At 41.3% G+C, this 16,497-nt stretch overlaps 1 protein-coding gene across 2 annotated transcripts in view; it reads left to right on the plus strand.

Annotated features, from left to right (window-relative positions):
• Window positions 1-16,497, plus strand: part of ASIC1 (acid sensing ion channel subunit 1) — a 306,638-nt gene that overhangs the window by 33,049 nt on the left and 257,092 nt on the right. For both annotated transcript variants that reach the window (XM_089687318.1, XM_089687319.1), the window contains exon 3: window positions 13,420-13,615. In XM_089687318.1, the coding sequence (XP_089543444.1) occupies window positions 13,420-13,615 (196 nt within the window). The remainder of the gene's footprint in view (window positions 1-13,419; window positions 13,616-16,497) is intronic.

A 16,497-nucleotide genomic window follows, 5' to 3' on the forward strand; every position in this document is an offset into this window, starting at 1 on the left:
CATTATTTGGGTTGTAGACCCTTTAAGGGGGGTGAAAAAAGCACTATAGAGTACTCAAGGATTCTCATCCATGCACGTTAAAGGTTTCGAGATAATCCAGTAAAGAGGGAAACCTAAGTTACAGTTTTCCCAGGATTGTTAAATTCTGAATTGGAACCTGGAATTCAGAGGCTCGGAGAGATTTTGGGTGGGAAAGAGCCTCCAACCCCAAGTACAGGTACTGTGGTCCTGAAAAGGTTAAGTCACCTGCAAAAGAGAGCTCAAAAAGTCAGAAAACAGTCGGCAGGTGTCGTTGAGGTGTGGTATGGAGCAGAACTCACTTGGGAGAGGAGCTGTGTATTGTTTATGCTACTAATACACTGTTACTAACCGTTCCCACTTTCCTTTGCTGTCCTAATTGTCGGCTTCAACCCCAAGAGTAAGCCCTGTGTAACTTCTACATGGGTTTGAGTTGGAGCTTTGGAGCTTACACAATGTGCCCTCTCTCCACCCCAAGTAAAAGCCCACCAGTTTTGGTAATTGGCAACTCAAATGCTCCACCTTAGGAGAAGGCAAAGAAAATCACACATTCCTCCACACCTAGCAGTTTCAAGACTCATGGTGGGGAAGTACAGAGAAAGTAATTATCAGCAGTGAAGGGGTAGATAACGCAAACATGTTACTTGGCCCCGAATGGGCAAAGTACAGTTTGACTTTCAGCTTGGTTGCTTGAAGTATATTGTGATTCTGTAACACATTGCATAATAAAGTAGATTCAGCTACAGCAAAGAAAGCCTCAGTTATAAAGAAGACTGGCTGGAATTGAAAGAAGTCTGTTTCATTATTTATTCATTACCAGGAGAATGTTCGGCTGCACACCCTGTTAAATACATTGTCAAATATAGTTTCTGTGCATGTTTCAGAGTTTCTACAGAAATGTTTGCAGTTGCTATTTCTAGCATTTTTCATAAAGTACTTGTATTCTTTTTTTCCTGGTCCCTGAAAACGGCTCTGTCGCTAGAGTACAAATTTGTAAGTGCAGCCTCCCTGTAAAAAAAGAACAATTTAAGATATACTGTGCCTGTGCTGCTGACTGCAACAACAATCTTTGCTCTTTGAAGAACTAAGCCCTCTGAAGAATTTTTAGTATCTGACACTTCTAGGAGTGAAGGCCTGGTTCGATTCTGTTGTTTGTGGAATAATCCGCCAGCCCCTACTCTACTACACAGTAGTGACAAGGGGGACAGCGGAACAAACTACAACACTCAGCAGGGGATCGGGTATCCGACTCACCTTAGAGTGCATCAACTGCTGAAGATTTAACAAGCATAGCTTTTCAAAAGACAAAAATTGGCTGTTCAGACAGCAGGACAGGTGTATATTAAAACTTTTCTTTACAGGCGGGCCATAATTACAAGTTTTTATTCTACCAACAGAGAAGATTTAAAGCTACATTCAGGGACAATGTTGTTCCACCCCTTTCATTTCATTTTTATTCTTTTCCTTGTTAAGCCAGCAATACCTACCTAAGTCCCCCATCCATACCCCTCACCGCCACTGTTTCTGGGTGCAGGGAACTACTAATCCTCTACTGAGAAGGTGCTTGGGACCACAGGTCCTCTCAACCTCCCTCAATTGATGGCAATGCTCTTCTGAATTCTGAGAGAACCCCCCAAATGGACATCCTATAGGCAGTATCCATGTCAGGCAAGCAGTGGCATGGACACAGATCAGTTATAAAGGGAGTGAGAAGGAGGGGTGGCAAGAGGATGGAAACTATTCCACAGGTAAGCTTTAAAGAGAAGCTATAACAGGGTCCTTCTGGATTCTGAGAGAACCTCGGCTCTGGACATCCAATATGAAGTGTCCATGTCTTGCAGACAGTTACATGAACAAAGAACAAGAGAAGTGGAAAAGACTCAGGGACCAGAGTCTCACATGACTGCAGGATTAGGTAAGTAAAAGAGCTTTTAGACAGATTTTTATTCACATCCAGCGATCAAATATAAAGGGAGTGAGAAGGAGGGGTGGCAAGGGGATGGAAACTATCCCAGAGACAAGGTTTACAGAGAAGCTATAACAGTTTTGGGTTAATTTAATTTTAAGGTATTTAAAGTTTATATGTTTTTAAACTGATGTGTGCCACTAAATAAATATATATTCCTTGTTGCACAACTAAATGTTTAATACTCAAAAGATCCCTAGAGCACTACTAATTAGCTAAAGATTGATCAATTGCCTACAAACAATTACGTAACCTGCCTGACTGCATACAAATTGAGTAGATTGTTCTAATAGATCTGAAGGAGAATGGATAGAGATTGCACATTCATATTGTAAGGTGTATAGGCTTCTTAAGACAGACCTAACCAGATCTCACTGGTTACCAGAGATCATTGACAAGCTTGAAAGTACTTCTGATGCCCAAACTTTTTTTTTTTTTTTTTAGTTTTATATAGAGTGGTGAGTGAGTAGTGATATAATGATATAACCCCTGTCAAGTTTATATTGCTTAGGCATTTATGTCTGGAGTTTTATAGGAAGCCTTTTCCCTTTTTATCTCAGCCCTGATGAAAATATCTTCCTGTTGTGTCATTTTTATCAAAATAAATGATGATGGCCTCTTAAGTCTACTTCCCATTGATTTCTGAGTGAAGGCAATTTCCCTTCTTTGTAAGAGGGGGCATGATCATGGGGTTGAGAGTGAGGGAAATTTTGAGCTGTCATCACAACAGGAGTAAAAATGAAGTCTTCAAACTGGGACACTTGTTTGGGTGGCAATTGCCTAATAGGATATGCACCTCACTGTGAAGGTTACCTTGTACATTCTGTTGTATCCATGGGAAGTAAATTCCACAAAAGAGCCCGATTAGAATATGCCCAACAACACCTTGACATGCCTCTCCCGGTCTTTTTATGGCATTGGTGCAGTAAAAGCTTCTTTCTGGCAACTTGACCATGCAGCTCATTTTTATATAAGTATCGTCATATTGTGCATCTTGAAATGACCACACCATCTTTTTTCCAGATCAGCCTGTATTTCTCCTGAGGTTACATGTGAGTTTTTCTTTGTACCCTGAACAATTCTTCTGACAGTTGTGGCTGCAATCTTTCTAGGTTTACCTGACCTTTACTTGGTATCAAGAGATCCCTGAATTTTCCACTTCGTATTAAGTGTTTGAATAGTACTGAATGGCATATTCAAGGGTTTCGATATCCTTTTATATAATTTTCCATCTTTACAAAGTTCCATTACCTTGTTATGCAGGTCTTTTGAAAGTTCTTTTCTGCTCCCCGTGGCTCAGTATCTAGCCTGCTCAGTGCATCAACGTGAGAACTAACAAACTCATTGATAGTTTATACAAAGACACGAATTGCAATTTAAAAAACCACATATAAACCTTTAACTGCCATTGTAACCTGTGTGTGTCACCTTGCATGTCTGTACCAAGGTCAAACATTCCGGGGTATGCAAACTTTTTTGATCAAGACCATTTGAGTGATTTCTGTTATCATTATGATTTAAAAAGGACCCAAACAACTATGTGATCATAAATGGCTTCATATGATCACTATCCCTAAATTTGGCACGAGCAGTCATATTTTCAATATAAATACCAAAATTTCATGATTTTTGCCAGGGTATGCAAACTTTTGAGCACAACTATATAAAACAGTGTAGGCACATTTGGTTAACTAGATTGTCCTGCATTTACCTACCATCCAGTGGCATTCACAAGAGTAGTAATAACAATGTCCCAACAAATGCAAATAAGGGTTTCGGGCTAAAATCCTCATTTGCAGTGTGTTGAATATGCAGCAAATGTGCAGCAAGCGTGGACTTGGATCGAGCGCAGCAGGAAACAACAATGAATTATTTATAAAATCAGTGATTCACCTTTCAAAACAGCAAATGTTTAAAAGCTGACAACTGTAATATTGGCCAAATGAAATGTTACTGACACCCCGATTTTCTACAAAAAAAAGGGGTAAACCAGACGCTGGCTGAACGGCAGAGAATGTGACGCAGCTCACCAATCTCAGGAGAATCTGGCCAAGAGATGTGTTTTATAAACGCAGTGAATCACCAAATGTTTGATTGTAAGTGTGAAAAAGCACTCAGTGAACTGTTAAACATTCATTTTTCTCGATGTACACCCTGTAATTCGAGGAAACCCTTGTAATGGGATTATTACGTACACCACCTGGTCATTTGCTATTTATATTGAAGGAATGCTGTTGGAATAATGCTATCCTTCAGAAAAGGAAACCCCCTGTTTTACGCAGCAGAGAGCTGCATTGTGAGCATTTAAAAATAAGTCCCCTATTGTAGCTCCAGTATAATGTGTAATAAGATTAAGGGAAACAGCCATGTCTTTATTATGAACATGCTTTTTCATGATTAGCAAAAAGGCTTGACTTGGAGTGTGTGGTGTGTTGGAATAGAAAATATTCTTGATTTCTTTTATAGATATGTGCATTTTTTTATTTAAATTTTGGAAAGAGTGAGGTTGTTACATTTTGTGTCAGCTTTTTATTTCTGTCTGGGACCCCTTTGGGAGATTTTCCCTTACTTCCTGTGCCTTTGACACCCATACAAGAAATGGTGCTAAAAGGGATCTGTCCCTAGTCAATAAGCTGTTTGACACATAGAAATTATCTGGTTAGCAGAACTAATATGCCACCACTAAGGTATATGTAAGCATGGTAGCCAGAAAATCTGACTGCCAAATGATAATTTGAGGAAACAACTGGTGGAAAAATATGCTTCTTACTAACAGCCAAGTGTGTGTTTATTCATTATGAAAACATCCATGGCATTGGCCATATCTCAGGAGAACAACAGTGATGGGCTAAGAAAATCCAACCTTGATTTTAGTTACTTCCCTTCGACCACGTGGCCAGGGGTATCTGTATAGGTCATAAAATATCCACTGACATGCACTTGACTCCTTATTCAACCATAATTGGAAAATGGTAATTTTATGGGGTGTACTTATAAAAAATGTATGCTGTTTTACATGTGAAACTGCATATACTGTAATGAATTATTTGCAAATGGAGACAAAAGCAAATGTTATTAGGCTATTTTCTCTCTAATTTGAGCATTTTTCATTCATATGTAATAAAACAAAACGGGAAAATGCCACATTATGGCCACTAGATAGAGCTGAATCACGGGAATCAAATATTTATTTACTATCGTTGTCGTCTCAATTTAGTGTCCATTTTTCTGGTTAGCTCTATTCTGCATGAATGAAAAATGTTTGATTTGGAGAGAAAATAGCCTAGAAACATTCATTATTGCTCCCATTCACACGGAACGAAGGTACATAGAGTTCCAGAGGACGAATAGCTCTGCAAATGCTTTTATAAACACACCCCAAAGTCTACAGGTGGATGGCCAGATTCAACATGAGCATTAGGATTCATTCATATGTGCCGTTACGGGGAAGTAAAACCAGAAGTTGATCTATGGTTTTACCACCCACCTGAATGAGGGCATGCAACCACTCAGAGCTGTACACATGCCACAGCCTTGGTGCTGTGCTCCACTGCCATGGTAAAAATGAAACAGCATGTTCACATTTGGTGGGTGTTACGGCCGCCAGACATGACCCATGCATGTTTATGAGGCTGTGCAGCAAAATCCCCAAAATCATATGTAATACTGACAATTGCAGCACAGTAGTGTGGCATTTATAGGGTTACATCAGGCATAAGGAAGCAACATTCACCACACATTCACTGGCAACTTTCTAAACGTGTGGCGAGTGAGATGTGACTAAATGAGAAGCCTAAACGTTTTGGAAAATGATGACAGTACATGTAGAATCCTCCTAGTGTGAAGTAGGTTGCTAGGTAAATGTTGTACCCCCCCCCCCCCCCGGTAATCAGAGGAGCAGGGGTTGATTATTTTTTGGCTTCTCAGTTACTTCTGCTGCTCTGTTACTTTCCCCTGTCTTCAAAGAGCAGGTGCTCCAGCATAGATCTGAAACTCAAACATTCAGCTGTGGGATTTTTATTCCTTCAGTTTCAGTGGTTCCTGAAATAGTGGTTTCTAACCCAAATAAAGCAAGCCATTACCTCATGCCAAACACAATCAAATATCATATAACCTTTAAAATGTTAATGTATTTTAAAAAGTAATTTTCAAGCCTTTCAAATTTTCAGCTTTCATTAAAATAATGCGTGGTAAGCCTGCCATGAAATTCCTTGTTAAGGCGCTTCCTGTTAGGGGGTGACAGTGCTCTGTTCTTTTCTCCCCATTGCTCTCCTGTGTTGTTACCCAATGTCATTAGTTTTTGGAAGAGACTATACAGTAAGTCCTTATTTCTCAACCTTTTACCCCATAGGAGCCCTTGACATAATTATCAGGCCTCAAAGAACCGTTGCTAAGATTAGTCCATCGGAGTCATTAGAAAAATGTAACTTACATTGGTGGTTAATGGGAAGAAAGCACCCTTACAGAGGGGGTTGGATTGCCAGTCAGCCAAAAACAATAGCTGGTGTTATGCTACTAGCTTTGCCAAGTAGGGTTGTGTCTGAAACTATGCAGACATCATCAGATGGAAGGTCAATTAGCCACAGCTCAAGGAACTCCTAGCGACTCCTAGCAACCTCTAGGGGAAGCCTAAAGATTCACGGAACCCTGAGATGAGAATGGTCACTCTGAGTGGCTCATTGCATAAGCATGTAGTGGCACTTGTATGTAAATAGTCAGGTGATAATGACATCCGGATTTAGATTGCAAGCTTCACGAGCAGGACCTTCTTATATTGAATTGTATTGTAACTGTTCTGTCTTCTTTTATTTTGTAAAGTGCTATGCAAAGTGTTGATGGTATATAAATCCTGTATAATAATAATTATTATTTTTATTAATAGTAGTAGTATTATTGTTAAAATACACTTGGTATATTTGTGTACACATGATTTATGGTTTTTCTTTGTAGTGTGTTTTTTCAGGTTGTGTTTGTACTTTTGTAGTGTAACCATTTAACTGTTAGCTGCAAATTGCTATACTGCATGGGTAATGTGACTAATGTTTGCACTTGTGTACAGTTTCATGACTGCCATATGTATACTGTGGATCTTATCCCATCCCAAAAGGTGTTACCATGATTAGTTACTGTCTCAGCCCTTGTATAGAAAGCACAGGAGCCCTTGGCTGCATATGTTTTATTTATTATTTATTTATTACAGGTACTTATATAGCGCCGTCAATTTACGCAGCGCTTTACATATATATATTGTACATTCACATCAGTCCCTAACCCTCAAGGGGCGTACAATCTAAGGTCCCTAACTCCCATTCATACATACTAGGGCCAATTTAGACAGGAGCCAATTAACCTACCAGCATGTCTTTGGAGTGTGAGAGGAAACCGGAGCACCCAGAGGAAACCTACGCAGGCACAGGGAGAATATGCAAACTCCAGGCCAGGGTTGGGATATGTTGGACATGTATCAAAGGGCTTTTGTTCACTTCAAAAATGCTTTGCATTCCCTTACAAGTCTATTGAAATGCAAAAGCTACTTGAAGGAGGTCAATGGCATGTCAAATTCACCTGTCAATGAATTCATAATGATGTCAAGGATCATGTTAAAGGCATTGTATTCTTTCATATGTTTTGTTGTTTTAAGTAGATATTAGTGTACTTATATTTCCTGTGTCGTTTGTTTGCCTTACCTTGTAATGATGGACTCACATTTTGTGGCTGCAGATGGTAGTGTCATGGTTGACCGTTTCCCCTATGTGCATGTATTCATTCACCTAGTCTGTCCCTATTCGTCAAAAGGATAAGCAAGTTCTTATTCTGGGTCACACAGCTTCCAGGGCATGCCTTGCCATTTCCTCTGTGTTGCATCACAAAAGTGGGAGTGCTAATGTGAAAAAATATGTCTTCCTTTCATTGCTCTGCCTGTTTGTGTCTATGTCAGATCTCCATTATTATTTAGCTCTCACCTGCAGAACACAAGACTGAGAAACCCAATGGTTCTGGGATATGTCATTTATTCACAGGTGTCAGTTCTGAAACTACAGACAGAGGTCACGTGTTAACCTGTGCAGTGCCATGCCACATGTCTTATGTATGAACACAAGCAGAAACTGCTGACAAAGGAAGATTTACTAAGCTGTGCATATAGGGCAACAAATGACACCATTAAACAACATAATCAAAGCACATCCTACACAGGTGAAAAATACAAGATATAGATAGGAACATTTACAATGCCTTTAAGCTGATGTCGAACCAATGCCATCCACACAAGCCCAAAGCCCATGGACACCCTAACAAACTAAAGCTGTCCATAGATGGATTATTTTTTGGCTGAACAAAAAAACAAATGGATTCCTCCATCCACACAATCGAGCTGGATAGAGGAATCCTCTATACTAATACATGGGGGTGGATTTACTAAAGGCAAATATACTGTGCACTGTTAAGTACAGTTGCTCTAGTTCTGAGAGGAAGCTCTGAAATGAGGGGACGATTTGCTTATTTCTTTCAACTAATCAAGTGCAAGCAAAAATGCTGTTTTTTATTTTTATTGCATGTGAAGCACTACTACCTTTGGAGTCGCTGAAGTTTGGGTCCCCCTATAGCCTTGTACAGTCAGGCAACACGTATTTCTTTTACTCAAACTTGCATTCAGGAGACAGTAACCAGTCCTTGATCTTGTTTCAAAGTTTTATTAGGGGATTGAACTTGGATGGGATAAGGGGTGCATGGGAAGCCCTAGGGTAAAGGCCAGAGAGGACAAACTCTTTAGCAACTATGTATAAGTCCTTACAGCAAAAATTATTCTGGAGAGGTAGCCAGCATCTCCTGTTGTAGCACCCGAGACCCTAGATGAATCCTTTCCTCATCCAGCTGTACTGGGTAAATTCCCTGGGATCCAGTGACTGCCACTGCAGTGTGAAACAGTCCAGGGTAAGAAAGCGAATCCAGTTTCCCACTAGAGTGCCTCTTTCCCCTTACTGTCCCGGGGGGTGCAGGTCTACTCACTCAGTCTTTCTCCTATCCTGCTGGTGGGTCAGTGCCTGCTACCAGGCCTTCTAGAAGGGATGTTCCTTCCCTGCTGCACAGGTGGTCCTCGCTCTGGGGGCCTGAAGTCCTGAGCTTTCCCCCCTCCAAGGTCCTCTGCCTGTAGGTGAGCCTCTCTCCATCTGGGCCCCCTCCCAAGCTCCTACTGTCCAGCCTCACTTCCTCTCCATCTTCCACTGGAACTCTCCTGCTGCTGAGCAGGCTCTGTTACTTTTAAGGGCTGTTCTGGTCCCATGCCAAGCCTTCTGTTGGGGATTGTCCAGAATCCCTCAAAAGTGCCGATAAGCCACTCCTCACCTCCGCCCACTGCTTCTAGAACTTTTTCCAAAGTTCCAGAGCAGGGGGAAGTCTCAGAGAGCTGGTCTTCAGAGCCTCTCAGCCCTGACTGAAATTTGACCCCTCTGACTGTTACACAGGCTGCTACTCAGCCTAGCTGGCTAACAGTTGAGAGTTTAGCTCCTCATAGCTGACTAGGAGGGTGCTACACATGTAATTGGGTATTTTTTGCAAAGTGAAGCTTTACCTCACATACTAAGCTCTGAAGAAACTGCACTTACAGTGCACAGTATATTTGCCTTTAATAAATCAACCCCACTGTATTCTGATAGTGGGGACACTCCACTCCACTCAACTGGTCCCTGCTAAACTAGCCGAATTTCGATTCATCTATGGCTAGGTTAAGAGGCCCTAACAAATGTTATTAAATTCAAAGAAAGACTATTTGGGGTTTGTTTACTAAACCTGGTTGACTCAGAATCTTGGGCACCTGTGCATGGTAGCCAATCAGCTTCTAACCTTAGCATGTTCAGTTAAGCTTCAGCAATAAAACCTGGAAGCTGATTGGTTTTTATGCAGAAGTGGACAAGATTCTGAGTCAACCAGGTTTAGTAAATAAACCCCTTTATGTCAACTTATTATTGCACTGGGTTTCCATTGATGAATTTACATGAAACCCAGTGAAGGTTACCAATTTACCAAAGAATGTCCATAGAAAGTTAGCCAAATACCCTAATAAAGTATACCAAACCTTCTACAATGGCAGAATTGTCTGACTGCCTGTTCAGGTCTAGTTTTGGCAGCATTGATAGCAGAAGATATGTAAGTTGGCTTTACACATACAGTGCATTCATAAAAATTCAGATACCCTTCACTTTTCTCATTGTTGTTATGTTGCAGCCTGATACTACAGTTGTTTAAATTCTTTTTTTTTTCTCATTAATCTAAACTCAGTACCCCATAATGACAAAGTGAAAACAGAATTTTAGAAATGTTTACAAATTCACAGAAAAGGAAAAACTGAAATACCGCAACACTTTGGTCAAAGGAACTGCCTGTAGAGCTCAGAGACAGGATTATTGCAAGGCACAGATCTGGGGAAGGCTACATAAACAATTCTGCTACACTGAAGGTTCCCAAGAGCAAAGTAGCCTCCATAATTCTCAAATGGAAGAAGTTTGGCACAACTAGGACACTTCCAAGAGCTTCCAATGGGAGGTACCTGAGCTAAATTTCATGGGTCTGAATATTTATGCCAATGTGATATTTCAGTTTTTCCTTTTCCATACTTTTGTTAGTTATAGTACATACCTGTACAAAAGTATGTCCCATGATGTGCCCTGTCCTTTTCCTACTGCTGAACTTCTGGCATTGTGGGGTTAACAGCCTCAGGTCCCTGGGCTCAGCTGCAGTAAAGATGATCTAACAAGGGGACTCCCCCTCCTGCCCTCCCGCCAATGAAAAAAGTTCTTTTACTGATTACACTGCCTGTAACATGATCTGCGAATGAGAGTTTGATCAGTCACATGATTCTCTCCTCCATTCACAGATTGTGTTACAGGCAGTGTAATCAGTAAATGAGATGAGAGAGGAGGAGGGGGTTTATCTTTAACGCCACTAAGTCTGGAGACCCAAAGCTGTTAACTCCCATGTAGCCAGACGTACAGCAGCAGGAAGAGGACAGGGCAGCCCTGCAGTGAAGATTTCTACAGGATCTAGCAGCCTGTAAGTAAAGTAACTCTGCAGAAAAAAATTTAAATGTTAGCTTTAAAGAAAAAGTGTAGTTAATGTGACCTGCAGGAAAGCTTGCCACTATAAAATATTTACAAAGAACTTTCAGTCAACCCATCTTGATGCTTCTATCAAACGTTGTATGAAAAAAACAACGTATGTTATAGATTTGAATGGGCGAAGCAGTGGTGTGAATAATGTATTAGAAGAAACTGAAGAATCTGTGAGGGCAAGCTTAGCTTCCCTTAGACTGATGGGAGGAGTCCCAGATATTAACATAATAAAACTCACAACTACCATTCCCAAAGTATGACCCTGTATCTACTTTTTGCCATTTTTAGATTAACTTGAGTGCGTCCCTAGGGTAGGTGTCACATGGTGCGGTAACACTTGATGACACCCTCTCCGATGATCCCCGCAGAATGGATCAGATCTGCAGATTGAGCATAATGGATCGGACTCCGATCCATTATGCTCAATCCGCAGATCCGATGCATCCTGTGGGGATCGTCGGCTTTCTTTACAACTTACCTTTTCTTGGGGCGGGTTCGGTGTCACCCCGTATAGGTTGCTTGCCGATGAGGATCATCGGCATGCAACCTATACGGGGTGACACCGGACCCGCTCCAAGAAAAAGTAAGTTGTAAAGAAAGCCGACGATCCTTGCAGGATGGATCGGATCCAACCTGATGGGATCGTCGGCTTGCTTTACAACTTACCTTTTTAGGGAGTGGGTCCTGTGTCACCGCGTGCGGTCAGTGTCACCCGCTGTGGACCGCACCCCCCGCACCTGCCTCGGAACGCCACTGCTTGAGAGTACCTATGGTTGAACTGGATGGACTTTTGTCTTTTTTCAGCCAGACTAACTATGTAACTATGTAACCTTTTATTTATCACTGTGCCGTTGCTGGTGTGTAAATGTGATGCCCAGTCCTTTTAAAACTGGGGCCTCAAGTATCCATATGTCTTTTGCCTTGAATTGTTAACTGTGTATTTATCATTGCCTTAGGAACTCAAATATTTGTATTTCCCATTAAAGCTCAATAGAATGAGTGGCACATGGATAATTTGGGAGCTGAAAAATAATTACAGGTCACTGACACAGGTGACTTGGCACACTGTGGCTAAATGAGCAAATTAAATATTATCTGGCTTAGTCTGTAAAGCAATTCAAGTGAAATGATCATTTTTGAAGTGGAGCTGGAATTATGGCCTCCTATTCAAAAAATAGATGCTGCAGCATTTGAAAGTAAAGGCTAAGTTCACCTTTTATTTAAAAAAAAATATTAATAATAATAGTAAATGCACATCTTTTATGCAGGTAAAAAAAAAGTCCATTTATAATTTTTTTACACTGGAGCCTGTAAGGCATTGTACCTGTGATCAGCAGATTGCGGGCCAGTGCCAGGATCCTGAAGACTCTCCAGACACGGACTACCCATACCTCATACGGGTAGGCAGTTACTGAATGGCGCAAAGAATCAATTAACTATGAGAGCTCACCCGAAACGCCCTCACAGTTCATTGGGAAATATGAGCCGTTGGATGCGGAGGCTGATAGAGGTAGATGTAGCTCATTCATTCACAGAACTCTTTGAAAGAGTGATGCTGCCATGTGGGCAAAGCCCTGTACTGCCGAACTGTTTTTAGATTGTGACAGCAGGTGCAGGGAAAACATCCCCCGCCTGTTGTTACAAGGAGGGGGGGATCACAGGAAAGGAGGCAGGAGTGGAACATGTAACATATGGGTGGAACATGTAGCATGTTTCCAAGGTGAACTTTAAGTGCAACTGGAGCTTTCGCTTGGTTCCCCTGCAAAGTCTTGCAAATATCTGTTGATCCTAGCAGTGAAGTCTTCCTCCTCCCCTGTGATGAGATTGATAACACTGATGCACTGGTCCTGAAGTGTTGTCACCCTCATGTAGATTGTGGCTTCTTGCAATACAATGGAATGATTGCGGGGAGTGTGGCTATCACCATTTGCACTGCTGATTCTGTAGCTTGTCAATCAGCACCTTGCCACACACAGTCCTGCCCACTGCTTTCTAGATTGGTAGCACTGCCTCTGTTGCCGAAACCCTCTTACTGTGAGCTGCAGAGTCTGGGAAGGGGAACTAAGAAGGCTTTGGCTCAGTTAGGGAATACAAGCAATGTTTTTTACTTTAATGGGCTTGTGCATAACTCAGTAGCTGGTTTTTGAAGTCATTAGATGTATTTTATATTTTTTTTTTACTGATTTGGCTCTAAAACTATAATAGTCCCTATGATGTGCTGCATATTCCTAGGCTGTTATCTTGGGTTGGTATTGTAGACGGTGTCTTCTTACTTTAACATGTTTCCTCTGATGTCTATTAAAAATATCCTTTACTTTTTTTTCTCAGCTACGAGTTACCGGATTCTCACCTTGCTGATGAGAAAGTAATGGAAGTCTTACAAGATAAAGCTAACTTCCGCAACTTTAAACCAAAGCCATTCAACATGAAGGAGTTCTATGACCGCGCTGGCCATGACATCCGAGAAATGCTTCTGAACTGCAAATTCCGAGGAGAGGAATGCGGGCCTGATGACTTTGTTCCAGTAAGCTTCTGATTTACTTTTTTTTTTTCTTTTCCGTTAAATTGTTTAGACGTCAGTGAACAACAAAGAGCATGCTTCAAAAATCTGCTTGTTAGTGATACATATGACTGCAGTACAAGGAGACGTATTTACAGTATCACCAATGTTCCTTGGTGTTTGTTTCATCCATTCATTAGTGACATACAAAAGTGATACGTGTTCTTTGGCTGATTGGATTCGGTCAATGTCTTACCTGAATTTAATCAGGCACAGAGCCAGTGTAATTCATGGCTGTCAGTAATTAAAGGGATGAGCTGGCAACCCAGGCTGAAGATCTCCTGAGCAAGGAAGCTTTATCAAAGGTGTCTGTAATTTTATTTGGCAATCAGTTATTGACCATTGTGCTTGTTATGTTTCACCGCGTGTCTATCCTTTTTTCTATTTATAAATGGTCTCAGACGTAATAACGGTGACATATAAAGATCCTCCCTCCTTCCTATCCTTATGTCTCATAAGCAGCAAGGGAATCATCGTCCTCATGTTGTTGATTGTGTGGCAATATACAGAGTATTTGTGTTGGATATAACGCTTTTATAAAGCATGATTATGTTTGACAGGAGAAGTCATAATACCAGATTTTATCAGCAGGAAGTATTGAGGATGCAATATCGAAAGACAGCTCTCGGTCCTGGAGAAAAGAAGAGTGGGGTGGGGGGTACATAGAACCTGTAAATGACATCCCCATCACCACACGTCTACCAGAGTTTACATCTACTTTTTGTCATGCTTTCATTCATTACGCTTTCTTTAAATTTACAGTTTTTGTGGTGCCCTTGGAAATTGTAAATGATGGATTCTACTATGTATAAATGTTCATAAAACAAGAACAAAATCACAAAATACAAAGTCAGACTGATTTAATAAGATAGTGAAAGCAGCAGTGCAGTGAAATAAATAATACTAACCAATCAAATGTCATCTTTCTTTGTTTTGTTTATTAAAGTGGAACTAAATTGTATCTGAGCACCACAAACCGAAAACACTATTTCATTAATTTGTAATATCCACAGCAAACTCCCCCGTCCATCCATATTTCCATGCTTTATTTTGTTAAAAAATCACTTTAAAAGTCAACCTCCTAACATTTCTAGCTGTGCTGATCTTAAGCAGATGATTCATGTAGCATTAACATCCTGGAATCTATCTGCCCTTAGCTCAGGCTCGCAAGCAGGAGGGTATGCTTAGCTGAAATAGCCCCTCCTTCATATAGAGAAAAAGAATGTCCATAAAGACTCCTGGGATGTATTACATCAGTTTGGCCTAAGCCAAAGTTAATGTTGATTGAAAGTGTTCAGTTTCACTTTAACCTCCACATACAGAAAAGATTCTTTCACAGCCAGAGCTGTGAAAATCTGGAATAGACTTCCTCAAGAATTAGCTCCAGCCAGCTCAGTAGATTGTGTTATAAAAGATCTGGATGCATTCCTAAATGCACAGAATGTAACAGGATATTGACCTTTATAGGTGATAGCACCAGAAATTGTTAACCCAGGAAATATCGGATTGCCTCCTGGGGGGGATCAGGATAGAATTCATTTTTCCCCTGCTAGAGCAAGTTGGACCATGCTTGATAGGTTTCTTTGCCTTCCTCTACATCAGTGGTCTCCAACTTGCAGCCCGGAGGGCAAAATGAGGTCTTTTGCTTGCTTCTATCTGGGCCTTGGGGCATTATTTCGAACTGTCAGCAACAGTAGGGCATAGTTCCAGCCATTGATACCCACAACAGGGCACTATTCCTTCCACTGACACCAATGATGGGGCACTATTCCTCCCACTGACACCATTGCTGGGGCTCTATTCCTCCCACTGACACCAATGATGGGGTACTATTCCTCCCACTGACACCATTGCTGGGGCTCTATTCCTCTCACTGGCACCATTGCTGGGGCTCTATTCCTCCTACTGGCACCAATGATGGGGCACTATTCCTCCCACTGACACCAATGATGGGACACTATTCCTCCCACTGATACCAATGATGGGGCACTATTCCTCCCACTGACACCATTGCTGGGGCTTTATTCCATCCCACCAACACCAATGATGGGGCTCTATTCCATCCCACTTACACCAATGACGGGGCTCTATTCCTCTCACTGCCACAAATGATGGGGTTGTATTCCTCCCAATAACCTCAATGACGGGGCTCTATTCCTCCCAATGACACCAATGATGGGGCACTATTGCTTCCAATGACACCAATGATTGGGCACTATTTCTCTCACAGATACCAATGATGGGGCTGTATTCCTCACAATGAAACCAAGGATGGGGCTCTGTTCCTTCCACTGATACTAATAATGGGGTTCTATTCCATCCCGCTGACACGAATGATGGAGCATTATTCCTCCCACTGACACCAATGATAGGATCTAATCCTCCCAATGACACCAACGATGGAGCATCATCCCTCCCCCTAATACCAAAGAGGGGACATTATTCCATACTCCTAAGTTTGGAGACCCCTGCTCTACATCAACTGTGGGTATAGGATTCTGTATATGGACATTTTGTGTTTATTTATTGTTTCTATTGGTTGAACCAAATGGACTTGTGCCTTTTTTCAACTTGACAAACTTTGAATGTATATGCTGTTTTTCTTATAAAATAGAGACTATGATATCTATAAACCAGTCTTTCTCAGCCAGGGTTCCATTGAACCCTAGGGTTCTTCCAGCAGTTGCTAGGGGTCCCTTGAGCAGTGAGCAATTTCTACTTCTCAGATGAGTAACAATTGGCAGCAACCATCTTTTTAGTGATCTGCAAAGGGTGGAGGGGGGTCTTTCCAATGACCACAAATGTGAGCATCATTGTTCCTCATGATCATCTCCTTAATGTACCAT

Source organism: Staurois parvus, unplaced genomic scaffold (assembly GCF_062004578.1).
Source record: "Staurois parvus isolate SC_StPar_1 unplaced genomic scaffold, SC_StPar_1.0 ptg000422l, whole genome shotgun sequence".
NCBI classification, from domain to species: domain Eukaryota; kingdom Metazoa; phylum Chordata; class Amphibia; order Anura; family Ranidae; genus Staurois; species Staurois parvus.